The 27,138-nt window shown below is 38.0% G+C and overlaps 2 protein-coding genes across 9 annotated transcripts; one reads left to right on the top strand and one right to left on the bottom strand.

Moving 5' to 3' along the window:
- Positions 1-115: 115 nt before the first annotated feature.
- Positions 116-18,506, top strand: LOC113672600 (follistatin). 8 transcript variants are annotated; one of them, XM_027188905.2, is made up of 8 exons: positions 1,823-1,943; positions 3,874-3,935; positions 7,713-7,830; positions 14,049-14,279; positions 15,023-15,199; positions 15,849-16,067; positions 16,637-16,885; positions 17,463-18,506. In XM_027188905.2, exons 3-8 carry the CDS (start codon positions 7,749-7,751, stop codon positions 17,723-17,725), a joined length of 1,221 nt encoding a protein of 406 aa, XP_027044706.2. In that variant the 5' UTR covers positions 1,823-1,943; positions 3,874-3,935; positions 7,713-7,748; the 3' UTR covers positions 17,726-18,506. The 8 variants fall into 8 exon arrangements, with proteins under 8 accessions (XP_027044708.2, XP_027044704.2, XP_027044705.2 ...); XM_027188906.2 differs by having other exon boundaries at positions 1,841-1,953; XM_089203171.1 differs by lacking the exon at positions 1,823-1,943 and adding an exon at positions 3,288-3,418.
- Positions 18,507-20,007: 1,501 nt separating this feature from the next.
- On the bottom strand, positions 20,008-27,127 carry LOC113672602 (bifunctional peptidase and arginyl-hydroxylase JMJD5). The gene is made up of 8 exons (XM_027188909.2): positions 26,749-27,127; positions 25,539-25,690; positions 23,942-24,111; positions 23,314-23,468; positions 22,767-22,931; positions 21,655-21,721; positions 21,257-21,316; positions 20,008-20,717 (listed from the first exon to the last, which is right to left on the bottom strand). Exons 1-8 carry the CDS (start codon positions 26,991-26,993, stop codon positions 20,481-20,483), a joined length of 1,251 nt encoding a protein of 416 aa, XP_027044710.2. The 5' UTR covers positions 26,994-27,127; the 3' UTR covers positions 20,008-20,480.
- Between the last annotated feature and the right edge of the window lie 11 nt (positions 27,128-27,138).

Here is a 27,138-nt window from a genome sequence, read left to right as displayed (position 1 = left end):
ACAAAAAACCGGAAAAGTGGTTAATTTTTTTTTTATTCTTTTTTTTTTTTTTCCGGCTTGAGGGCTTACTGATACAAAGTGTTGAAAATAATCGTGCCTATGCTCACATGCACATGGAATTTTTCTTGCATATCGCGTCACCACAACATATCTTATCAGTGGTAAACAGTAAATTCTGTTCGATAGACGCACCTCTAGGAGATAATTTGCACAGAGGTATCAAACGAGTTGAACATAGCGCCAGAGGAGCCAACAGTAGAAAGTACAAAGCAACTGACCACACCCCCACAATTCATTCACCTCTTCTTTCGCAGCCTTTAAGTGAATAACAAACAAGTTTCTATTCCTCCCTCTTCCGTTACAAAGCTGCTGTTGATAGTAAGTGTAGTGGTTTAGAATTACTGGTTTAGAAAAATCTTTAAAGATAAATCGTCTTATGAAGTATCAGTCGTTTAGAAATCTTCCGTAAACTCTCAAGTCGAGCCGACACTCGAGTATGCCACTCAGCCGAAAACCTCAGCCCTCCACAAATATTTACGAAAGAAAGCGTAGACGACGAGATTAATGCTGATTTCAAAGACATGTTAAGCTCTCTCAGTTTCCTCTGATAACTAGCGTTTTAAAATCTAGTACAAACAGCCAAAAGTAATTTTACTCTTGTTTACTTTGGGTTTAGTTCAGAAATGACGTGGGAGGGAGTTGTTTGTCTCCTTGATAGAGTAATTTTTTTAACGCCGGAAAAATAATTAACACATGATTTTGTAATCTTGATTTAGTAAGTAAAAAAAAAACAAAAAAAACTTGGAGTTGTTAACTCCAACGTTTTTTTTTTTTTTTTTTTTAAATGAATCTTGTTACAAGGGGACTATGATTCGTTAAATCTGTTGTGTTGGCCTCCAAGCTAAAAGAGGTCATTTTTCGATTACAGTTGTCTCGATATTTCTCCCTATCTATCTCTTGAGAATGTATCACTTTATTGATAACCTTGTGATTTCTATTTTGCGTGCGAGCCACAGGAAGACCTGTTGGCAAGACAATAGACTAACGTAGGTTCTCGTCTAGTGATTAAATTCTTTGTTCTTTGCGAGTTTTTTGCTTTGTTTGACGCAAACATCGTATGATTTGTTTCAAAACGCTCAATTCTCAAATTAGGTCAGGTCTTAGATCTGAAAGATAGGAATTCGAGGGTCTTTCGTTCAGAGTTAACAAAATACGAAGATCTACGATTACAGATATGTAAGCCGAGCTTCAAACTGCACATTACGGACAAAGCTGTCGGTGTAAAGAGATAAATGACAGACATGTTTGTTCGTTCATTTCGCTCAGTTAAAATAAAGAGCCATACAATAGAATTTGAACCACTGTTGGTCTTCGCTTTGAGATAATGAATGAGCAGTGATTTATTTACTTATCGCGACTTGTTAGTAGAATTCCGTTTACCACTTCTTTCAACAAAACAGCTGACCCTGCGAAAACCTTGGGTTATCAACTACGGTAGACCTCGCCCGGAGAAATCGCATCCCACAACTGTGCAATTACAGAAATGCCGATATCTCAGTTGTGCGGAAAATAGTGTAAGAAACAGTTACACAAAGCAGAAAGAGATTAATTTTGACATTCTTACGGCCGGAGCATTGAAGCGGTTTCTTTTACGCTTTGTTGAGTCGGTGAGTGAGTGCTCCACTCGACAGGACTTGAAAATGATGTCGGCAGTTTTCAGACATTAATAGTCCTTAATTGCCCGCTTTTTGTACTCACTCAGACAGAATTATTCAAGGTATGCCTTCTGACGTCAGTTTTAATGCCAAGTACTAAAAAAGCCGAGCAGAATTCGTGATCTGTTCATTCGTACAGTCAGCAAGGCTAACCACGAGGAAGCAAGTTTTCCCCCCTAAGAGTGATAAAACCAAGTCATTTTCCGAGACTGAAGAGAAGTTTTAGAAGTGAGTACAGGTAATTAAATTCAATTGCTGGGGTTGAAAACAAAGAAATCGGTTGTTTCTTAACGTATTTTTAATTGTGTGCTACGACATATTCATGACTTCACGCCTCTCGAAAGATAACGTGGCCAGTGACGTGTAGAAGGCTGGAAAAGCCTTTTTCTAAACTGCGTGCTAGAATAACTCAGGAATTTTAAAAGTAAAATTTACTGAAAGCTAATTAAAGTGTTAAATTTTGCTTTAACTAGAACAACACAACTATGTTTGGGCTTCATCACCTTATTAAGAGCTGACATTTCATTCATGCAGTTAATTTGATGTTTTTATGATTATCTGTTACATTTTTGCATGCAGTTCAAAATCAGTTGCTTTACAAGGTTTCTTTGGTTCAATTTTAATTTTTCCATCGATCAAAAATCAGCATAGTCGAATATCTTTCTTCGTGTAAAATCACTGAGCTGCGTAGATAACTTTTCTGTTAGAATAAAAGCAACTATGGCAAGTTTAGTTAAGAACAATCAGCCTAATGGCACGCTTTTGTTTTTCACGTACAATAAGCGCAATTGGGCAACCGTCAGATTGTTATTTGTCTTTCTTGACTCTGTTTATTTATTTTTAGTGTCCATGGCAAAAATGTTTGCCATGTGTCGGTAAAAGCTCTAGATGAACATATATACAGAATTGCTTTGTTTTTTTCTTGGTCTCTGTTTGTGAAGCGCGAAGTAGTTCAAACAAAGCCGAGTCCGACGTAGCTGTTGTAAACACTTCGATACTGTGGGAGTGTGCAATATTATGTAAGAGAACCCATTGATAATCGACAAGTGCTGCTCCCTTTTTCTCAAATAACCCACGTTCTCAGATTGAACGGGTCAATCGATGTTTTTCTCAGAATTGAAGAATAATCAATGTCAGATATCATTTGCTACAAAAATACCTCAATTGATAAATGCTCACGGCATCTTTTTGCGAAAAAAAATTGGGAAAAAACACTCGCAAAAGAAAAGGAATAACCGAAAAGAAAATGCCAGTTATTCACAAAGCCTAAACTCGACACCGACGAATTTCGGAGGTGGTACTCATTCATCAAACACTGACCGGTCCTTCAATCAACTCCTTTGTGCAATTTTACAGGGGTCAACAGAAACCAAATGCTTACGAAATTATAGACACTAGTTCAGTGTGCTAGACAATTCAAATGTCTCCTTGGTTCTGGAAATTTCCGATCCAAGACCAGAGAATATTGGATATGACACACCAGAACTTTCCAAACGAAGCAAAACGAGGTAAAGTATGCCCATGGTTCATCTGGGTCGACAGATTTCCTAACAACTTTATGAATAAAAGATGGAGTATTAGTATACAAAAGTTAGCCCCACAGTATGATGTTTAGAGGCCTAAATCTTTTGAATTTCGAACTCAGAGCAGAGACACCCTTTTAATCTTGAGTCTCTTGACGCCGCGGAGCTGCACCAGTGGAGGTCTGATTAATTTAGAACTTTTATCTTTTTCTCTAATCTCTGAACGACGTTCGTCTGGAGTGTCGCTCTTAATGACTAAAATAGCAAGGTCCTTGATGGTCAGTCCGCAGGTTTATTTGACGCGCTGAGCGTGAGTTCCGCAATAACAGGTATTATCCATCACGTAGTAGGACCTAAAAGAGCAAAAGCCATGACTAGGGAAACAAAATGTGGTTGACCCGCTCCACAAGTTGAGGGAAGTTCAGAGAAAGGCCGGATTTAGTGAGCGGATTAGGAACCCACTAACTGCGACGGTCACCAACTTTAATTTGTTGTTGTCGTTCGTTGTCTAATTTACTCTAACGTGATCATCGTTTCATACTGAGAAAAAACACCTTGTAAACTCTACAACGAAATTGGCTCTCCGCACTGACTTCTGCTCGAAAACTGATAGAACACACATGAATTATTTACAGCCTCTCACAAGTGGGAAGATGGCCGTCAGCCAAAATGTGCGCTTAGTCCACTACAAATAACAGTAAGTGTTTGACTCTTTGAACCTGTTGAGAAGATCCTTATCTCGCTGAAGGCATCTCTGAGTCTTTTATTTTTCAGGGAAGCCGCAAAGTGTCTGTTATCACCACAAATGTGGCCGACAAAATTGAACTTTAAAATCTGAAAAGAATAAAATTACATCGCGTGCCGATATAAGTTTGCTCTTGCAGGTCAAAGTGAACACACACAGCTTGAAAATAAAAACACAGCCAAAATTACTAGGGCAAGCGATGACCTTGACATCAGTTCCTACCCTGCTCATAGCTCACGCAAAATAATATTTACTCATGAACATCCACCAAGATAAAAATTTTAATATTGAATAGGAGATTTCAGCACAAATGCAAAAACAAACATGCGCTGAATAGCCCGCGAAAAGCGCGGGAAACGCAGGCTGGCATCGCGTGCGCACGAACAGTGTGCGTAATGGAGTGTACAGAATGGATTACCACCCGGTGATCCGACACGCTCTTTGGCGAACACCTGATTTCGAATGTAAAAAAGGAAAGAATCAAGAATTCCTTTTAAATCTTATCGTCAATATGTTGAATGATACGCGGTTCATGGAAAAGAATGCCTGCGCGTCATTACCAAATTAGTCACTCTGGGGACCGTGGAAAGTGGACATTATATGAGGCAGGGTCTGAAATACGACACCTTTCTCAACAAAGATTAGAACATTCTTTGTTATAAAAAGCAATGTTCAACTTAACTCGTAACATTATCCAAAGAAAGATCACGAAAGTTGGCGTTCAGGAGCAACACTTAGTCAAAGCAAACTAAAGAAGGTAGGAGAAAAAGAGTTTGTGCAAATTACGCATTGAATATATTTTTTAAGGATTGTGCGCTTGAACAAGTTGTTGCCAATTTTTTTCGTCAGTACATTATTAACCCAGGGTTGTTTAGAGTTATTAAGAGAAAAAAAAAGAACTTACGTTAAACAGAAGTCCTAACAAACTTGGCTAACTCCTCATTAGTCTTCTCGTTTCTAGACAACGCAAAATTCAGGCGATTTCACATTGTTGTTTTGTATAGGATGGCTAAGGAACGTACGTAGTTTTAAAAAGCGCGCACAGAGTTCCTGTTCCTCGCATCAAGCCTTTTGCTTCCAAATTTCTTGTTGCTATCCCATTTGTGGTTTTCCCTGAAGTTCCCTATAGGAGGTAAGTTTCTAAAGGAACTGTGGTGCTGCGTTGGTGGGGGAGTATAACAAATTGAACAAGATGATTTGATTTTATAAACAGAGTTGATAATGTAAATTAGCCACCGTAAAGAGTTTCTAAAACTAACGTTTCGAGCGTAAGAGCCATCAGAGCCCCCCGAGTTCAAGCAGGCGTGGTCATTTGAGAGATTATTTTCTTCATGTCCGTTTACGATACTTGTTGAAAGTAGCCACCGTTTTCCTCGAAGAACTCCAATGAATAGCATTCCTACCGTCAGAATGTAAAGTTCCCAACAAATAAGAAGAAAAAGCTTCTTATTTTCCAAAAGATAGCAGTTGTTTCCAAACAGTCACTGTAGTTGTGTAATAGCTCGGCTCGTAAAGACGCTAAACCTTAAAGAACTTAGAACTGAACAAAATCTTCTCCCTCGTAAATTTCAGGGTTAGCAGGGGAACCATTTGACCTTTGAGACTCGTAACTCCTGCCATCAATTAGCTCAGGGATTCATAATTCATTGGCAATCTTTTTTCGATATTCATGATTTTAACTATATCTCGTTTATAACACGAAAATTCACAACTCCTTCGGATTTAAATGCTAGAATTTATGATTGACGATTCTGCTTTCATCCCGTATAGCTTATATGTTTGCATTAAATCAGTGCGCCTTTGAAGAGCATAACTTACATACTCAGACGGGTTGTTGTCACGTTATTTATTTGGAAGTTCTTGTGTGGAAAAATACTTCACAGATGATACTTAGTTTTGGCTAATCTGCCCTGACAAATCAAATTAGTTTCGGTTCAATCTTTGTCGATAGAAATGCCTCGCATGATGTGGAAAAATAATAAAACAAAACCTCAAGCTTTACGGTGACAATGAATTAACTAGGTGACTTACGCCAACTTAAGTACTTACGTAATTGAAAAAAAGTTTAAGGGGGCAAGCAAAAAGTGAAGAGATTGATAAAATCAAATTAAAGGTTAACAGCTCATTAAATAAGTTCAAACCGTAGAGTAATGACATTATACTTTGAGAGGTCTGCAGTGTCATTATGATCCAAAATGGAATAGGTATCTTCAATTTATTCAAATTTGCACTTTGTTCTCTGGAGGGAAGAAATAGCAACGCCCACGCCTCTTCTTGCATCAAACTTTGAGATGTTAGATTTCAGGGTCCCAGTTCTTGAAAGTTTCGGTAGCTAAACGGGCCTGAAGCCTTTCTTTAAAATCAAAAATTTAAATAATTGAGTGGCAGTTTCTTGCACCCTTACCGGTTCATTTGTTTCTTTAGTGAATAGTTTGATGTTATAATTTTCAAAACGATTCAAACCCTTTTTTTGAATGAAAGCAGAACAGCTGTACGGGTCTATTAAGATACCACGACTTTCGAGAAACCCAAGTCGGTCCAAGGTCACATACGGACGTGATGCAATCCCCTGAAACTGATCATGGCTGCTTGCTTGTTAAGCAGTCAGTCGGGCCACTTTGTGGTGTTGTATACCGATCCACTGAAGTTCAATCAATTTTCAATTATTCATCAAAATCAGGGGAATCCACAGGTAAACTAAATCTTTCCTGAAATCCGCTTGTGGAGCCTTCACTGAATGGAAAAATTTGTCATCACAGATGAATCTTATGCAAAATGGCTGCCAAAACTCTGTTTGAACTTGCCGGCCAGTCAGATCATTCACAGCATGAATTTATCCCCCAGGGGCATTGGAATATGTTACAACGTTTCGTTTTAAAATAATCATATTCGACGAATTAAAAAAAAGCCATCCATGGACAAAGATCTGTTGGAGTCGTTAAGACGAAGCTTAGGGCTGGTTTATTTCGATGAAAATGCGACATGATTGTGACACTTGAATCATGAAAAACGCGTCACTTGGGTGGAAAAGTACTCTTTATGAACACGAGAAATTGCATATATATATATATATATATATATATATATATATATATAGAGAGAGAGAGAGAGAGAGAGAGAGAGAGAGAGAGAGAGAGAGAGAGGCTGTTGTCACGCGAAAAATACGTTTGTCTTATATGCACATATGACACATCCTTTACATCAAACGTAGAAAGAGGTGTGCAAATGTCCGTCAGAGCTGCAGAGAAACTTTCGAGGCTGAGTTTGATCTCAAATGATGCCATCAGTCTGTTAATTTTCGTCCGGTTTTTTACAATACCATTTCATTTTACTTTGAATCCATGTTATGTATAAACTTGAACGTTGTAATTGCTATAACAGGACAAGGCCAGGAGGAGAATTCCAATCAGATATAGCTCCTAGTTTTAAAAATCCCAGTTTATTTTTGCCATTGTTCCCTGATTTCCATGTCAAAAGACTCGAGCCAAACCTGAGCATTTCCAGTCTATCGGTCTTAATGAATTGTCTTAATCAGTTGCACAAACATAGTTTTCTAAAGCCACTCTTGCACGAGGATTTTAATGAGCCCTGAAGGGAAGAGATCATGATATAACTCTTTTGGCAGAGAAAATATTCTTAAATAATAGCACGCTGAAATCCAATTCATGCTGCAATCGATATTTGTAACTTATATCATTGCATATGAATAACTTTAGATTTTTATTGCAGGGACAGAATCGAATCTGACACACCAACTCAACGACAATGGGTCCAAGAACCACGGAATTTATCACTTTCATTGCGCTGTTGATGTTCTGTACTTTGATAGTGTTGCCCTCAACCAGAGGTAGGATTTAAAGACAATATTCTGCTAAGTGTATGTGTTTTTCATTTCGTAGATGAGAAAATAAAGCTCCAAAAATTTAGAATGGTACAGCTTTCAGCCATTTTCCTATTACTGCTGAGTATTTATTCCCCTTTATTGAAATTTTTCATCTGAACCGACTTAGTTCAGTGAATAATCCGTGTTCAAAATGTGTTTCCTTAATGAACCTCAGAGCACTGCTCTTTCAAACAGCAAAATATTACATCTTCTGTTACTCACACGGTGGAAGATGATATCAAACTCACTGTTCTCATGCAAGTTCCCCAATTATAAAAAAGGGGAATTAATCTCTCTAATCCTGACATAACTTACCTACTGAGGTTATGTATTATCTTTCAAAATTATTAAACTATTAGCGTTCCGTTCAGATCCTTGTATGACCTCCCAGGAATATGTGCGTTTATCTTTTGAATTGTATATAAAAAAAAAACGATTCTCGTGGAACATCTGGTAGTATTACAAGCCGGTAACTTAAAAACAAAGTAAGGTTAAGGTCGCGTGAGTGGTGACCACTCCTTCTTCCTGATGTCAAATTGTTGCTACGTAGAAAAAAACGTTTTCATCTTAAATTTATGTCGCCCTGTTTTTGTACAAGAAACGGCATGATTCAGCCATTTCGAGAAAATTTCTCCAGAAATAATTCAAAGAAAAGAGTTCACAAAAACAAGGCTTTGAAGTTTGGTCGAGAATTTTTTATCTATTTAGAGAGCTCGAGGTATAAATCAGAGTGACTTTCAGGCGGATAAGCTGCACGATTGTAAACTGGTTTTTAAAAATCTATAAATGATGTCCGCTATCACTTTGGAAAACTCAGAACTTTGACAGATTCTGGATTGAATGTTAAGTGTTCTCTAAATTAAAATGTAATTGATCAAACAATTTGCGTGCGGTGACGCAAAACCCACGTCTTGAATGTGATTTCCCCCGGAAATTGACACTTCTTTCAGTGCACGATTTCAATTAAAGTTGGAAAACTTTTGGCCCGATATCAACCGGATCCATTGATCTGTTGGTTGTTTTAAAAAGCTGGATTTATTACAGAATGAACTTGAATTTCAATTGCCACATTGCAGTCATTTTAACTTACAACGCCTTTTGGGCCTTTGTTTCCTTCGCGTGCTAGAATTTTAAATGCATCATAATCATCATAGCCAAATAATTTGAGATATTTCAACTTTTGGCACCCTCCACAGCGCAGTTCGTCCATAGCTCACTGTTAATTTCATGAACAATCTCTAAGCAGCTAAACGCCTTTTCTACGTAGGCGAATTGACGACGATCGGAAGCACCTATTATTGGTTTTGCTGAGCCAGGATTCGATTTAGACAGAGAAGAATCCCACTGATGCAGATACAAACTTGGCTTCACCCCCACCCCCCTCTCCCTTCTCCCCAGCGCCCTTTGACAAACGTTAATAACTCCATGAACATTCACGAAATCGTGGAATGGTACTGATCAACAGATCGCTGTCAAACTTGGTCATTTAAGTGATTTTTAGACGGTCTTTCCAACAGTGAGGTTGCTTTTTCTTGACCGATCCATGTCAAGAGTGCTAGAGCCTGTTTTCAATAATCCATCTGCCCACGTACCGCAAATAAGATCATCAGAGTTCAAGAAAATTCACTAGATCCTTCCCATATCTCGGTCCCCCAAAATCTGTTAAGGCAGACAGGAACGTCAATTATAAACTGAAATCTCAGTGTGATACTGCAAATCCCAGCTGTGGTGCCAGATCGTGACCCCCGCCCAACAAAAATAGTTTCTCCGGGAAATAAGTGTTTGATTTAACTACACACGACGTGCCGAATTTTGAACTCTGGATCAGAAGTTGTCGTACGATGGAAGACACAGTAACTTACCTACATCCAAGTTTAGAATCCTTCCAATTCGGATCCTTCGCTAATCTTTAATTGTTTGAACTCAATATAACCACGATAACATATCACCGCTTCTTATCGATAGCGTTGTCAATCATTAGTTCTTGATTTACAAAGTGGCCGTACGTTCACCGACTATTTATCACTATTATAATTTTTACGCACCTTAAATGTGCTTGTATAAGGATAGTTTTGCCCATGCAAGCTTTTGAAGACTGCACCACGTTTACGATCAACGGCGACAATGACAGTTTTATATACCAGCTTTTATTTGAAGTTTCAATTAGGAACATGATGCCTCCAACGAATCCGACTTTGATGAATTTCACCGATTGCCTTCCTTACCGCAATGTAAACGTTATCGATCAATCTTTCCTTGTAACGAATTGACAATTAGGAGAGGAAACTGACGAAAAAGTGGTTTCCAAGAACAACACACAGTTGCGAAATCTGTCTCGCCATTCAGGATTCAGGTCTCTTCAACCGCTCTGTCTATTTGAATAAGATTACGAGTTCTACAGTTTTATAAAAGTGTGAATCGACTGGTGTAAAAATAGACCGCTTAGGCTTCTACATCTCTAATTATAGACTTATCAAAACAACAACAGAAAATGTCCTCTTCACTCATGTAAAGTCATGTTTGTAAACAAAATGCTAAGGATTCAAGAAACTGCGAGAAGTTTCCTTATTTCCCAGCTGCTGCTTTATTTTGCTCAGCTGGAGTCGGAAGAAGTGATCATTTCCGAATTCAGTATAACTTCCTGTCTAAATGTCAGATCAAGAGACAGGTTTGATGGCTAAATAAATTCCCAATCCATGCATGCAAGCGGCATATAAACACACGTGTAAAAAGTGTTCCACAGTCGGTGCGTGTGTTCGTATCTGAAGTGACTAGCGATGGCGCAGAGATCTACTACCTTGGCGGGCGTCGTTCAGCTCATCAGCATTCTGCTCGTCTTTGCCCATGCAGCAAATGGTACGTGAAAGAAGTTAATGTCTTTCTTTTTTTTAGTTTTTTCTCTGCGTGCGTGTGTGTTCGCCTTTTTTTGCTCAGTAGTCGATTTGCCCGACAGATTTTCGTTGTTTTTAGTTATGCAAGGAATAGCCGATGGGCGAATGACTGTAATTGTTTTTAAATCTAATACCTTGTTTTTTGCCTCGTGAGAAGTTACCATTTCGTTAATCCTATTCCATACAAATAAATGACAAGGGCTTTTGAAGATTCCACTCGGTAAACTTGCAAATTTCGCCTTCATTTGTCAATTTTCACGATGAGTGAAAAAGAGGATTGCTGAACAAAGTATGTAGGTATGACGTGGACAATCTTCGTTGTCAAGGGACTGTATGCCTAGTCTTCTTCCCAATCAGTGATACAGAAAAACTTTGTCTGCACGGCAAGCCCACAGGTGTTCCTATCTGTTTAATGTCTGCTCTAAAAATTTGGCAAAAATCACGAGATCTTAGACTTTCAAATGTTTCCCGTGAAGAGTTCTCAAACCATCATGGTGACGGACGAAATCCTGGGCAAATATCCACTAAATTGCCTTCGAGAGCTTGCTCTGCACTCATAAGACCTTGTTGCGGAGATCAGCGGAAAGAACACAGGCCTTTTTGGTTCTGTAACCGGCCTGATCAGTGACACTTCGTCTGTAGCTGGAGGCTCAAAAAAGGTTTAATCTCAAATCCAACCGAGTACAGATAGACACAGAAATGGATTGATAATGTGCAGATTGCTGTGGTATACATTTCTTATTCATTTATTTTATGCTCACTCTCCTCCTTTATTTTATCAAGTTTTCTATTTTAGTTGAGTTGTAATCCCTCTAGATGCGTTTTCAAGCAACTCAAAAGGATCAAACACTACACATGAATATGAAGTTTTAATTCCGGGAAGAACCGTATGCGTCATCTTTGAACGAACACCTGTGCGAGAGGGCAAAATTTATCTTAATACATGAGTAAAACTTTTCATGTTAAAAGGTTAAACAAGGAAAATCTATTGGGTGTATCATATAGTCGATGATTAAACAGCTTTCTCCGTGGGAGTTTGTTTCAAGTTCTTGAACTTTTTTTTTCACACGAGATCACATTCTCTACAGGAACGCAGCTTGAGTGTCCGCGGCAAAGACTTCAACTTTATTTACGAAGTTGCTAACGACGAACGAAGAAGTTGCATGAAGCGTATAGTCGGGCGCTGCAATAAATTGCGTTCTTGATATTATTTTTGGACGTAAAAGTTTAATTAGACAAAGTGATGTAAAGAGGAGAAGCTTTGAAATGAAAACGTCATGACAGCTCCTTAAAACTGCGCGTTAATGTACATCGTCCTCTTCTTTGGCTGCGATACAATAAAAACAACCAACATGCTTACGTTTACTTTTTGCGGTGATTTCCAGACTTTTAATTGAATCAACAAAGAAAAGTAGTTGTTGACTGCAACAGTAGAATAGTTGATTAAAAAGCTTTGAGTGAGCAGATAAGACTTAGACGAGCCCATTCAATAAATTTCATTTGATGTGTAAACACTTTCGAAGCTGATAAACGTACTTTTCAGTGTCCGTTTAAGAGAATATCCATTTTCTTAAGCATTTTCCCTTTGAATATTGCAATATATGAAATAGGAAATAACGTGTTTTTCAATCAGAACTCATTCAAATAATTCTGGCAGCAACTCGCGGGCTGATTGGAAAGCGGCTTTTCTTCAAGATGGTTAAGTAAGTTGGTCGAAAAATATATATATCAGGAGAAGACAAACAGGACAAGAAAAACAATGCGTTGTTTTCGATGGAAAAATGAAGTGCATGTTTAGTCTAGGATCTAAATATGTCGGATGCGGGTGGGTGGCTAAGACCCACCAGAGACACTAAAATAACTCAACAATGATATCCACTGATAGCGCGGAAACCCATCTCTTATTTGAGGGCGGTGTTCAAAATTTTTTTTTTTCCGTCTCCCATTGTTTGTATCTTACGCAATGATCTTTAGTTCCACTCTTAAATGGCTTACAACTTGTTATATCTTCAGCGGGAAAACCATCTTTTAAGCTGTATGTCTTTATTCATGTTTGAAGACGTTTTGAATTTAAAAAAATTCGTAAAATCTGTGCGATTGAATAAACAGAAGGTCTGCGTATGTTGTTTTGAAGTGTAAAAAACGGAAGCCACTCAATCAATGACACTTCTCGCTGTAGAAAGCAAATTCCCGGCCGCTCCTCAACGATTTATTGTTTAAGTAAATTATACCTTGTGTCTGTTGGATTATCCTGCCAGAAATCAATGGAAAAATATATCAAATGAAAACACAAATATCCTGTGGTCGTGTTTAGCACTTAGCTAGCTGTGCTCTCTTCTGGCGGTATCCGGTCATGTTTCCTTCATTGGCAATCAGCAATTTGCCAACGACATCATCGCACTAACCTCTTTGATCTCTTTTTGGCCGGGGTGGGGGGTGGGGTCGAGGTACAAGGGTAACGAGAAAGGGCAATTTAATGGGCAACTATTCATGTTCGTGGCAGAGTTTCTGTTATGATTTACCGTTCGGTTTCTTTGTTGTTGTTGTTTTTTTTTTTCGAAAAAAAAATGTTACTATTGAAAAAAACACGATCCATGATGAAAGTACTTTTATCGACTCTCTAGTTACCGCCGTTCATTGCAACTCATTAGTTCTCTCAATTGAGTTCAACTGTTTAATCCATTTACACATCTTCGTGTGCGGAGAAAATCAGTGCACTCCACATAGTTGCTTAATTGCGTTTTGCATCGAATTCCTAAGCAGGTAAATAAGCACAATGCCAAGCCCATTTATGCTTGGCGCGGCGGGTAACATGATTTTAACAGACGTAAATGCGATCATGAACTCTCTTGTTAGGCATGGAGAGTGAGTCGCTATCATAGGTTGACTTTGTCCCATTCGGTTCTAATTCTACCTTTATTGAGGGCTCAAATTAATCGAAAAGGGACTTCGCGGGTACAAATCGGAATCCACAGGTCTTGTTTTCAGTCAATCAGCCTTTTTTTTACGAGGTAAAGTCTGTAAATATCGCATTATCTCAATTTCATATACAAGAAAAAATATATGAACAGCAAACTTTTATAGGATCTAAGAATCCAACCCTAGCCGCGAAGATTAGAGGCGAGTGCTTCATTCTTTCGCTATAGCTATCTCTGCTTCTCCTAATTCCAACGGCTTGATTTAATAAAGTTTACCCTGATAACAGCAATTTTAAGTGAGATCAAGAATGGTGTAACCTCGATGTTTTCTGGCCCTTCTTTGCTAATCTACTACAATATGTTTCTCTCTTAGGTGCTATGTTTTGTTTTTCGAAACGCATCGAGGTAGAGAACCGCTGCACAGTTCATCTTGCTCATAATCTCAGTAGCCCTGTGAACTGCTGCGAGGCTTATCCAAATGCGTATTACATTATCACCAACATTTCACACCTGACACCAGGTTCAAGGGATCACAAACTGTACATGGAACGTTTGAGATTTTTTGGCGCCGACAACTGTTTTGCATCTTGTAGAAAAACTGTTGGTAAGTTTTTAGTAGAAGTGACAGCTGCTTTTAACGCAGCTATTCAATTAGACAACAAGATGGGATTATTCTTCCATTTTATATCTTTCCAGTAACTTCTATGCATCGCATGCCGCCTATTTACTCTTTTATTCCCAAGATAGGTTGTCAATTCTCCCCTTCAGCTGATACATAGTTTTCCTTGTAAATAAGTTACGAGAACTTGGTGTTAGATCAAGATAACAAGTTAACCCTTTCACTCGCACAAGTGACCAAGACAGAATTTCTCCTTACAATATCAATACAATATCAAGCAGGCAGGTGATGAGAATAGAGAAGAATATTAATCATGGGATTATTAGTTGATCCAATACCAAATTCTCTGAACTAACATCATAAGAATTGTATGGCAGATAGTAAGGAGAATTATTAATCAGATCTTGGGAGTGAAAGGGTTAAATGACCTGATTGAGTTTGAGTAATCTCATAACCTGTTGGCTGGATAATATATGGATATTGTAGGGAGAAATTACATTTTAATCACTTTTGAGAGATTAAGGGTTAAAACAGGTAGAATCACTTTGCAAATGATGGAGCGAAAAAGTAAGTAAATCAATAATGTATCTGTTTATCAGTTTCAACTTTTGATCTTCTTAATGCGTCTTCCCCTGTCGCTAAATCAAACCAAAATAAGCGGGGTTATCGGGTGATAGATGATCGCCGTAATTTTACCGCGTGATGCGATTTATGATTTGTGATTACAGATACAGGAAAGAAGTGTAGAGTGAAGCCAAACGGAAAGGTGAAATGTTCGTGTTCCAACCAACCGCGTCCAGTATGTTCGACAGATCTGTGTACGTACAAAACTGAGTGCGCATTCAAGGAAGCCCGTCAGAAGGGAAGACTTGAACTTGAGGTGGCATATCGTGGGATGTGCCAAAGTAAGTAAGGGAAACGTCCAGCATTAGATGTTGCCATGAAAGGTAACAAATGTGCTGCGAGAATTCGCTGAAAAACATTAGCCAAATTACAGTCTGTTTTAAATTACACATTACATGAGCTATGTGGCAGTTATCATTCCCTCAATGTGCAGCACATGATAAATTTGCATGAAAAGTATGCCACAAGATAGAGAAAGTAGCAAAATAAAATAAATAAATAGCATTGTGGGCGATGTCCTCGTAACTTTTATCTCTCTACATTCTGCCTCAAGGCATCCCTCGTTAGTACACGATAAAAACGTTACCTCCATTGAAAGAGGTTTATGTAATTTATATAGTTTACAGTTCACAAGAAAATAACTATGATGACGATAACGATGAAGATAATGAAGATGACGATGATAATGATGACGACAACGGCAATGACGATGACGACGACGGCAACGGTAATGACGATGACGACGACGATAACGACGATGATAACGATGACGTTAGTAATAACAATGACGATTGTAATATAAATGATGTTGACGATGACGATGACGATAAAGACAACGACAACGAGGACGACGGAAAATGTAACGACGACGACGACGATAAATGATGATGATGTTTCTAAATATTATTATCATTACTTTTTTTCTTGTAGCTGGCTGTAGGAACGTTTCCTGTCGAAAGAATCGTACTTGTGTTTTGGACAAATACGAGCGCGCGCTCTGTATTAAGTGCAATTATCCGTGTGGTTCATATCACGGCGGAGAAGTTTGTGGGGCTGATAATATTACGTACCAAAGCAATTGTCATCTCAAACAGAAGACCTGCGAAAAAGGGACGACAATAGGTGTGGCGTACAAGGGAAGATGTCATGGTAAAGAACAGCCATCCATCTGTTCTCTTTTCTCCTTTAATGAGAATTTTTCATTTGAGTGTCAGATATTGCCCTGCGATTGTATTGGTTACTGACGCTCCTTAGTTGTGCGCTTACGAATTCTTCCATCGTTTCTCTTTTTACCCAACTCGCGCGGATGGCCTTCGGTGCTCACTTGCAATCAGCGAAACCTCACCTTGTGTCTGTTTTCATACGCATTTGGTTTATTTTTGGCGCTCCGGCTAACTCTTTTCAACTTAATTATCAATTGCTCATTTTAGGGGACGTTACATGATATTAGATGGAATAAATAAGACATGCCATGCGGTAGCTCGAAGGAGCAGTCGATTTGTATTGTGAAAGACCGTGACCTCGAACTCTAACAAGCCTCTCCCCCCTTCCCTGCCCGCCCACTTCCCCAGCAACATTTTTAAGAACTCGGTCAAAGCTTTTCACGACGCGGACCTTTTAGCCTGCAACTAAAATACAGATCTTCTTGGCACCATGTCTTATATCCCCCATATATTTCTGAACGTCAGATAATCAGACTCTTGTTCTGTTTTTAACAGCGAGTGCTACATGTGACAATATAAACTGTGGAAACAAGCTGTGCGTACTCGATCATCAAGGGCGACCTCGATGTGTCACTTGTAAATGTCAGGAGTCCAAGCCGATTGAATGTGCGGGGTCAGGAACTTCCATGCCGACTATAATATGTGGCTCAAATGGGGTAACTTATCAAAATTTCTGCAAACTGCGAGAAGACATGTGTAGTCAAAAGATATTCATCGATATAAAACATCTTGGAAATTGCAAAGGTAACGTGAATAATATTTTACTGTGATATTTTCAACCATAGAGTATGTAAGAGCGATTTTCCTTTGGGTGTCGTCAAACCAAACCAAAATACCATAATTACAACTGCTTATCAGAGCAAAGGCAAATTTCACAAAAATTTCTCAAATTAAAAATAAGCAAACTGCCTCGATCGCGGGGAAAAGCGTCTGGTTTTATTTTCAAATCTAGTTGGTTGAAAAGGTGGCGCAAATTTCCCAGACCAGTTCAGTACAGAGCGAGGAAAAGTGAATTACGTACGACACGGAATTGATAATTTCTCCAACAGAGTTGCACTAAATTCGATGAACATTGTTACAGGGTATTTCAATAAAGAAGTGAAAGTTTTGAATAGTACGATAAGGTAGAGAAACTCATTAGAGGCAAAATGGATCAAAGATGGCCGAGGATGGATAATCATGTTTGCAAACTTATTAAATGTACGTCTGCTTTGTTGAATTATAGGGCTTCTCTGAAAAGCGTTGTCTGTTTCCTTATAGTTGTTTAGTATTGTCTGTATTGTTAAAAACTGAGGTATTTTGCCTTGACCTGATTTCTTAGGGAAGCTGCCGCCAAAAGACGAGGTACCAAAACTGATAGCCACTGCGAGTCCAATAGCGAAACCCTCCAAGTCACAGGACGTAAGCAACTACTACATCAGTCTGAGAAATTTGGTAGACATCTTGAGGAATAATTATCCGTTGAATATAACAACGCCTAAGTACAAAAAACTCCGAAACCACGAAAAGAAGATATCTGTAATTAAGCTCTTGGAGCAAATAAAGACGAAGTGGAGAAGGGTAAAGAGCTCTTCCCCTCAATAAAGCCCTGGTTTCGTGCGAGGGCGACATTGGTAAATGGGATTAACGACCAAAAAAAATCACGAATTCACGCGGTTTTGTGAGGAAAACTGACTGATAAAAAAAAATTGTTATGATGCAATTGCTGCCTGTATGGGGTAAATTATCCAAGAGGTCGACGAATGATTGCAAGAGATACGGTGAAGTTTCCGATCTCATTGGATCAGCTGAATACAATTTTCCTATATCAAAAAAACAAGTTTCCGTGAAAATTTATAAAGTACTGCTTTCCGCATTTTGCTACAGTTACAGCGCATAACTTTTACATCAGGTGATTTACTAATGAAAATATTTAGGATATTGAGAATGAAAACTGCAAACTAAGAGCTCTCAAACATTCCTCGCTAAACTTTTTTGAGAGCCTCTCACACAGTTCTACAGTGACTGTTGTCAAGTAAAACATATCGTTGTTCAAATGAACTTCTTATATTAAGACGCATACGCGTTTCAGGAGACAACGCCAAACGCTCCTTCCTAGATTCCTACACAGAATCCAGCGTAACTTCTCGGTTATCACTGGTTGTATCATAGCCTCAAGGAAGCTTCTAAGGTTCACAAAACTTCGACCGTATGTAATTCAATGTATTTAGCCTTTTTATGGATGTAAGTTATTTTTTATTGTTATCGACATAGACTTAGGAGAGTCTTGCATTGCAAGAGGACAAAAACATATTTACTCTTTTTTTTATATTTTGCCAGAATTTACTATATGCCTACGAAAATAAATGTAATATAATATCTTCAAGGTTTGTTGCCACTTGTCTGCGTTTGGGAATCTACTGAGGAGGACACTTATTTTCGCAAACTCCGTTGATCCGCAATACGATTCGAAGCCCCTTTTCTTGAAATGGTTTGCTCAGAGGGCTGCCAATTATGAGAACACTTACTCGACCAGGATCAGGTTGTTCAAAGTACGAATAACCTTACCCGGGTCAATGTAAATTTAAAACAATTTTTTAGAGCTTTGCAAAGGGTTTTTGTTAATTTTTCCCGTTAATTTCGAGTTCTATCGAGATAAACCCCAACAAAACCTCAGATTACACGTGCTTCAGAAATTGTAGCTAAGGTTAACTTTTAATCCTTGATTAGCTTTAAACGCCTTTCGGACAACCCAGCCCAGATGTAATATCTAAAAAGAAGAAGCTTTAAAGAAAAGTTTTCGGGTCAATATTTATGATTACTTCAGATGTGGGCACCACGCAGAATGCGTTTCACCTATGAACATACTATGTGAAAGTATAATTCTTGGTGACTGTTGCCCTACGTAGCTTTGCACCAGAATATAAGCCGCTATGTGAGAAGGTCTGAGGGTCGATTCGAGGAACACAGCCGTCAAAAGTTAAGCATGCGCGCCAACTTCCCGCGTGAAATTCCAAAGGGAAACTCAAGAAATCACCGCTGTCTCCCAAAATAAGCCTAAGAAAATTGAAACAAAAATAAGGATAAGGGAAACACAAAAGTTTTCAAATACAAAGCTTACTCAAGTACAGGTATCTTGCTGATTTACCATTTTGTTTACAGCCTTACCAAAAAAGTTATACGCTCCCAAAACATCATCATGTGGTTGCTTGTGGCTTTTATGAGCGTGGAAGCACGCCACCTATTTTCGCACTGGCACAGACGCTGGACCGCTGTGTTGATCGACCCTCAGACCTTCCGACATCTATCGAGTCTATGCGCTGGTGCAGAGCCACATAGAGCGACAGTCGGCATAGAACTCTAGTTTCAACTTCCCACACCATAAGTGAAAACCATTCTGCGTCATGCACACTTCTGACGAAAGCGTCAGACTTATGGATCCGAGAACTCTTTTTAAAGCTTCTTCGCTTTAGATATTACATTTCGTTGAAAAATTGTTCTTGCAACGGACAACTTTGTGACCATTTCAAGAAAATCAATTATAATCGTATTCTGAAGTTAGCAAAGTGTAACACAGTGGTCATATGTCTGCACAAGTATGACCGTCGTTATGACAGATGGCGTGTTACATGTAATAAGTAGCGCGCATTCACTGCACCACGATTGCTTCAGGATGTATCAAATCTGATTCAGAGAGCAGAGCAAAACTCGCTTAGTTACCGTAAGTTGCACACCACAGACATGTTGCTCCGCGTGGAGGTGAGTGACACTTACAGTTAACCTCTTAGCTGGCAAGTGAACGTGTGAAATAAAACAGCTGTTGACTGGTTTGGTATATTATAATAAGCAAAAAGAGAAGTCTACAAGAGATAAAAAAAAATCAGAACAGCTCTAAACGTTTTTTTTATTCTTACGTTACTGTTGTAACGTTTTTACAAAGCTCAGAGCGACTGTTTTAAAATTTGTCCCACCCTAAAACAAATAAATTACAACAAACTCTTTCACGCAAGAAGTTGGCCTCTGGGTAGAAAAAAGTATATGCTAACTTTAAATATTTAAATCCATTTTTACTTTATATGATTGGAAAAGTAAATAGCCATATTTTTTCAATGAAATAACATTAACTAATTAAAAATTTTAGTCTACTTTTATGATAATTTAATTTAATTATTTGCTAGACTTGAATTATAAATTGTTTTTATTTAGAGGATACCTTTCAAAAGAAGTAATTAGCTGGCGAGTATTGGCTGTTCTCGTCGATATCACGTAGCACTCCTGGCTGCCAGGGCGACTGGCTGAGTAGCGAACATTCCTTGAAAAAAACGAGGAGAGGATGGGTAAAATAAATAAATTCAATGACTTAGAGTTCTGTATGCTGGCGATCCTTTTGACTTTCAGTATCAGACATTTCCTGATTGTTATTATCCTCAGACTGAGATTCGTGTTCCTTTGTTCCATCAGCACTATCATCTTCCGAATCCTCCTCCTGGTAATCGTCAATGTATGTCAACAGCCGCCCAATGTCGTCATATTTGATATCATAAATCTCCTCGGGGGATACTTCACCATCCTTATTCGAGTCCATTTTGTGAAAATTCTGTCATAAAATCAAAATAACAAATACAAAACAAAAGAAAAGTAAGAAGTCAGAATTTTACGAAGTGGATGAAAAAAGATAACAAGGAAGTTTTTCTCCCGTGTTTATCTTCGCATCTGCTCAAAATAATGATAATGAAAGTCCAAGAACTTATTGTTATAAGATTTGTCAGTGCTTTCTCAATATTTCCTCATTGTTAAATCACAGGGTTCAATCCTTAGAGGCAAAATAAATTATGATGGTAGGAATAAAAACAATGTTCTTGATAAAAAGAATGATGACAATGAAGGTTTTAAATTATGTTGATCAATATTGCTGCCTCTCCTCACCTCTAGTGAAATCAGTGCAAAAACAAAAACAACATACACAAAAACAACATCTACAAATTCAAACAACATCTACAAAAATGACAAAATAACATTAATGATATTGATAATGAACTGATAATGAGGGCATGAAAATCTACAAGGCAGCCCTTTTTCTTCTAAGTGATGCAGAGCATTTTTGGTTAAGTGAAGGGAGAAGTGACCTCTGACTACCTGTTCTAGTGTCTCTCTTGGTAGAATTGATACTTCGTCCCCAAGTTCTTTAGCATCCTCCTAAAAATAAAATGCCAGTTTCCCATCAGTGACCATCAGCATATTATGAATTGATTTAAGCCAAATTTAAAAGAACATTAAAAGAAAAAAAAATAATGTACTTGATAGACACCCTCTAGCTAAAGGCACACTCCATAAATAGTGAAATGTATGAAACAGAACATGACAGCATGGCTGTGCTCTAGCAACACTCAGTGGCACCTGATGTCTTACTTTAACTCTTGGGTGACAAGGGAATCTTACTTTTAGCATAAAAAGCATATGCTGGGCTGATCTTGGATTTCACAAGCACATTCCACTGCACGTTTTTAATTTTAAGAGATTTTTCCTTTCAGTACCTGAATTAGTTCTAAATAACGCTCCAAGGTTACTGGTATTTCTCCAATGTTTTGCAAAGTTGCTTGCCTGTGATGAAGCAAAGTGCATAATTACTAAAAGAATAAGCAAAAAAACTGAACCATTACACGAAACTGTAAGTCATATACTTTTGGTGTATGTTTGAAAGATAGCTGGACTACTTAATATATATTAGACAACTACTCCAACCTGATGTTTCCCTTACTGATGATAGATCATGTTTCCATTCAATTTAATAAGCCCCATGCCTCCAGCCAATTTAATAAGCCCCATGCCTCCAGCCAATTTAATAAGCCCCATGCCTCCAGCCAATTTTATAAGCCTCATGCCTCCAGCCAATTTAATAAGCCCCATGCCTCTAGCCAATTTAATAAGCCCCATGCCTTCAGCCAATTTAATAAGCCCCATACCTCCAGCCAATTTAATAAGCCCCATGCCTCTGCCTTGATCCTTTACACCCTAACATCATTATGTATATTCTCCACACTGTTCTCTATACATTTCCTAAGGTGTTGACAAGGAGAATTTGTTTAACAATTAAAAGCTACTGTAATTTTGTTGGTGATCATTTCATTTATTCCTGTGACCTGTGATTCAGGAGTGATGTTGTAAGGAGACGTTAGATGCTAATTACTCTTACAGGTTAAAGGGTTAAAATTAGGGTAAGTGCAAAGACATTTCACTACAAAGGTTTTGCATTTGGTCTGGTTTTGGAAGGAGAGGGTTTTCAGGATTCACTTGGGTTATAATTCTAATTTAAAGTGACCCACAACTGACTTTACTCCAGAGAGGGAGAAAATTCACTGCAGGTTACAATCAGCTGTAACTGCCACACTTTTCCAATCCTTTTGGCATTGAAAATATGCAAAATTGTAGAACTTGCATGCATATACCGGTACCTCAAAAAATAGACTTTAATTTGCTTTCCGTTCATGCTAGCAAGACACTATATATTTCAACTGACAAGACCCACACCCTAACCCACCCTTAAAAAAGCACCTATCTTCTGTGCCAATTTTGTCCAAAGCAGGACGATGGTGAGGCTGGACTTAAAATATTTTTTACTGAATGCAACTTTCAGAATTACATCTACCTGAGGGCTTCTTGTGGATGGAACTCAAAGTGATGAAGAGGAATCAACTCTTTGTCTTTGTAGGGACTGTCATCACAATCTGACTGGTTAAACTTTTCAAAATGGGCCCACCAAATATTCACAGCAAGGTTTCGCTTTCCATAGGAGCGTACTTGATGAACCCATCTAAGATTTGTCATTTGGTAAACAAATTAAATCAACTTTGAAGCAGTTCATCACTTTAACTAGAGTCCTAGCCAGAAACAAAAAAAAAACCTCAAGGGTTTTCCTTGAGAAATGCTGTAACAGGAGATAGAGCAAACTAACAAGAGTGTTCTCCATTTCTGATAAAAAAATCTCTCAGGGCATTGAAATAGGGGATGAATCAGGAATGATGGCTAAAGAATTATCATATTTCCATTGCATGATAAACAAACTGAAGTGCTTTAAATTGTGGTTATCATATTTTGACCAAATCCTAGTCTAGCAGCATCTAACTGGCTGATCTTGTAAATGAACAAAAGATAAATTTGCTGGCAGCCCACAGTTATAAGGAGGGTAAGATTACCTTGCAGGGATAAAAAAACAATCTCCTGGTTCCATGACAGCCTTAAAATAAGGGATTGTCTGTAATCCTGGGAATTTGTACATGTCAACTTGATCTACGTCAACAGTGGAAAATGCCCCATGGACCTTGTCAATATGTGCTTGCTCAAGATGAGACTACAACAGAAGAAAAAGCACCCATTGAAAAAACAAAACACATTCCATAAAAGAAAACACAAACATAATTTCCACCATTTCAACAGTCAATGGGTACCAACTCTCAGGCATTTGAGAAATGGACGAATACTTTTAACCCTTTCAATCCCAAGATCTGATTGTCTATTCAGTCCCCTCTTGTTCCTTCACATTTCCTTGTATATTGGTTTAAGGGAAGTTGGTACCAGATCAAGATAACAACTTCTACCTGATAAATTTGAGTATTCTCAGTACTTATTACTGGATAAGGTGTTGATACCATAGAGAGAAGTTAAATTTTAAACAATTCTGGGAATTAAAGCATTAAGTCTACAAGGAGACACTGCAGCTCAAAAACAGTAGGCTTACTTTGCACACAATAAGCCCAACCCCTTATGCCACAGCACCAATTAGAGGCTGGTTGTCTGGCTTTAAGTCCTTTACACAAAGCCTACCTTGTTAATCATGACCAGTTCTTTTGTTCCATCAAAGAGGCAGTTGATGTTATCCACAGAATCGTAATGGAGAACGGATTTAGTGCCACCGCTGCTGAACCAGACAACAGCATCTTGAAGCACATTTGTGTAGCCCCCACAACTTAAACTCTTTAAAAGTGCATATTCCTCTGAAAAAGTATGTGAGTCTGTGAGCATATGCTGCCAAGTATTTATTAAACTATTACTAAAAATCAAATAGGAGATTATCATCACTGACAACAATAGAAACTAGTTCAAAAAGAAGATTTCCTCCAACATTAGCCCAGTCACATAAAATGAGGTCAAATAGTTTAGAAATAAGCAAAATATACTTTCAAACAAAGAACAATTTATAACACTTTGGAATTGTGGTCAACTGCATCAACCCTTTAACTTCCATGAGTGACCAAAACAGAATTTCTCCTTACAATACTAATACAATATCAACTAGATTAGTAAAAGAGAATAAAGAAAAACATCAAATTGGGGATAATTAGTTGATCCAATACAAAATTATCTGAACTTACATTATAAGAATTGTGTGGTTGACAGTAAAGAGAATTACAAATTTGATCTGGGAGTTAAAGGGTTGAGACACAAGACAACCTTTCCCTTTGAGGAAGCTTTACAGAGCATTTATATAGAGTTGTGAGTTGCGACAGTTGTCTTCTCACCAGTCTCCCTTGCCACAGATAGGCTGCTTATGTATTGGATAAATATGAGCCATCTTGCCTCATTCAGGGAACACAAAGTGTACAATCATATAAGAAAAGTTTTCTGCTCGATAGAGTCACCATACTTTTTGAGGCAGAACAACTTTCCCACCCGCATTGTCTTGCCCCCTAATATGAGATTTAACTGCAATAATTGATGAAACGCATACAACATATAGTCTAAATACAGAGGTCTGTAAGTCAGCAAGTCTCACACACCAGTTTACTGCAGCAACTATGCTCACTGATATAGTGATACATCATACAAACATATGCATCTCTGAATAAATGCAACACTGCTAGATACAAACATCCAAAACCACTTTGTGGAAACAAAGAGAATGTATATCCCACTAATTACAATGCTGCTAACTCTATAGGCTGATTTACAACAATAGGTCATACAAAGTTGAAATGTTTTTCTTATTTTAAACTAAACCTAGTTACTAAATGGTTGCTGACCAAGAATAATTTTGTAATTTCAATGACCTACTATACATATCTCAAAACTATACCCACAGTTCCTCTCACCCAGCACCAATCCTCTTGTCTGTGATGGCAAACTAAATGTTTCTGTTCTGCCTATTTCACTTTGCTGCATTGTATGGAATACTATTTTGTCATTTTCATATGAATTGTTGGTTGATTTTTTCAAAGAAATAAATGAAAAGGTAGCTTGGACAGGGTAACTTGGGAGGGGGGGGGGAAGAGAAGGTTGGGTAACTGAGACCATGTAAATGGGACTTCAGTATTTACACAGGGAGAGGTTGTCATGCAAGGGACTTGTTTGAACATATGAAACTAAGGCCTAACAGCAAGACTATCGTTTGCCTGTCAAACTTTCAAAATGGTTAAAACTGTACCTCTCATCTTAGCTGGAAGAGTTTCCACCAAGTAAATATCTTCATCCTTGTAACGACTGATAAAGTCTTGCAACTTAAAATGAAATGTTGCCAGTGATCTGTTTTCTTTTTTACCTTCTTCAACATCAATGCCTTCTTGTCCAAATTTTTCACTATGTTGAAGGTGATATAAAAAAAGAATGTCATTCAAAAGAATGAGGTTGTTGTCCTTAAAAAAAGGGAATTCCAGAAATTTTAAAAGAATTTTGGAGATGGGAAACTAGTTCCTAAAGCAAAATTTTGCTTGGCTTTAAAAATTGAGACATGTTACTACCAAGAAGATGATATTTTTAATGAACTGACACTTAGATAACTAACAAAATTGGGATTTTGAGAGACAGGATGTCTCCCTCCATTTCACATATCATTGAAGGGGAATTTTTTTTAATTCCATGATTAGCTTCACCAAAATAACTTTACTATGTCTCCAAGTTTCAAATATTTCATACTTTTCATGTCATTTGAGAAAACAAAATAAGTGGTTATAACAAGACACAGTCAATTTGTTACCTAGGAGCTACAAAATTACATCAAGAAGTCAGAGGGTCAAAATAATGTATTGATTGCTTCAAAGACTTTCAATTGTTCACAAAATTGCGTGAACAGGTGAATCATTAATAGTTAATTGTTCGTGACTAGTTAGTTTGTATCACGAGTTAGTTTGTATCACGAGTTAGTTTGTATATCTTTTGCTTTTTGTGATACACTAATCTCCGTTATCGTGTTTTTTATCAAGTTTTAAAGGAAAAAGTAAACTTATCTTGGCCTAAAAATGCTGGAGGATATTTAAAAATTCATGGTTTTAAAATATAATGGATAAATCCTTAAGCGTAAAAGGCTTGCCTCAATTCTTATTCAGAGTCTGACCTAATACAGGTGTTTCAACTTTAATTGAAAACAAGCTAAAACTTGTCGAAGGGAAATAGACAGCCCTGCTAGAAATGTTGAAAACAGGTAGCCCGAAATATGCAGTTCTGCTCTCTGTTAATTTTCCGAAGTTAAAGTAATTAAAAAAAAAAAAACAATTCGAAACTGGTCGCCTGTAAACTAGCAGAAGTTTCCTTGACTCCTTGATTTCAGAAAATAACATTTCACTTGATGTGGATTGAATGAATTTTCATCAATTATGCTGACCATGAGATTTATTATCCACCACATATGTTGACCTTACCTTAAATATTCATCCGTCCACTTTGAAAAAGCAGGCATTTTCTTCGCTGCTCCCTTAAAGAGCACAGGTTTTCCCGGAAGAACATTTTGATCAAAGAATTCCCGAGACGATGGAACAAAGACAGTGCTATCCAATACGCCTACAGGAGGCTGATGAGAACCTAAAGGTTTCAGATGACCAGGGGGGTGTTCAGGCCCATGGGCAGATAAAACCAAAATAAAATCTAAAATTAATAGCGCTTTCATTTTCCTTCGGAATAAGTCACTTTAGAGTTATGGTTCTCGAATGACATTGTAGTATTCTTGAATATGTCGAGTGTTTTCGAAGAGTCACCGAGTGATGCGCGTCGGGTAATCACCGATGGATTATCGACTGGTTCAGCTGACTTGA

The sequence above is a fragment of the Pocillopora damicornis genome, chromosome 4 (assembly GCF_964200805.1).
Source record: "Pocillopora damicornis chromosome 4, jaPocDami1.2, whole genome shotgun sequence".
Taxonomy (NCBI): Eukaryota; Metazoa; Cnidaria; class Anthozoa; order Scleractinia; family Pocilloporidae; genus Pocillopora; species Pocillopora damicornis.
Note: the sequence above shows the minus strand (reverse complement) of the source record. Positions and strands in the feature narration are given on the sequence as shown.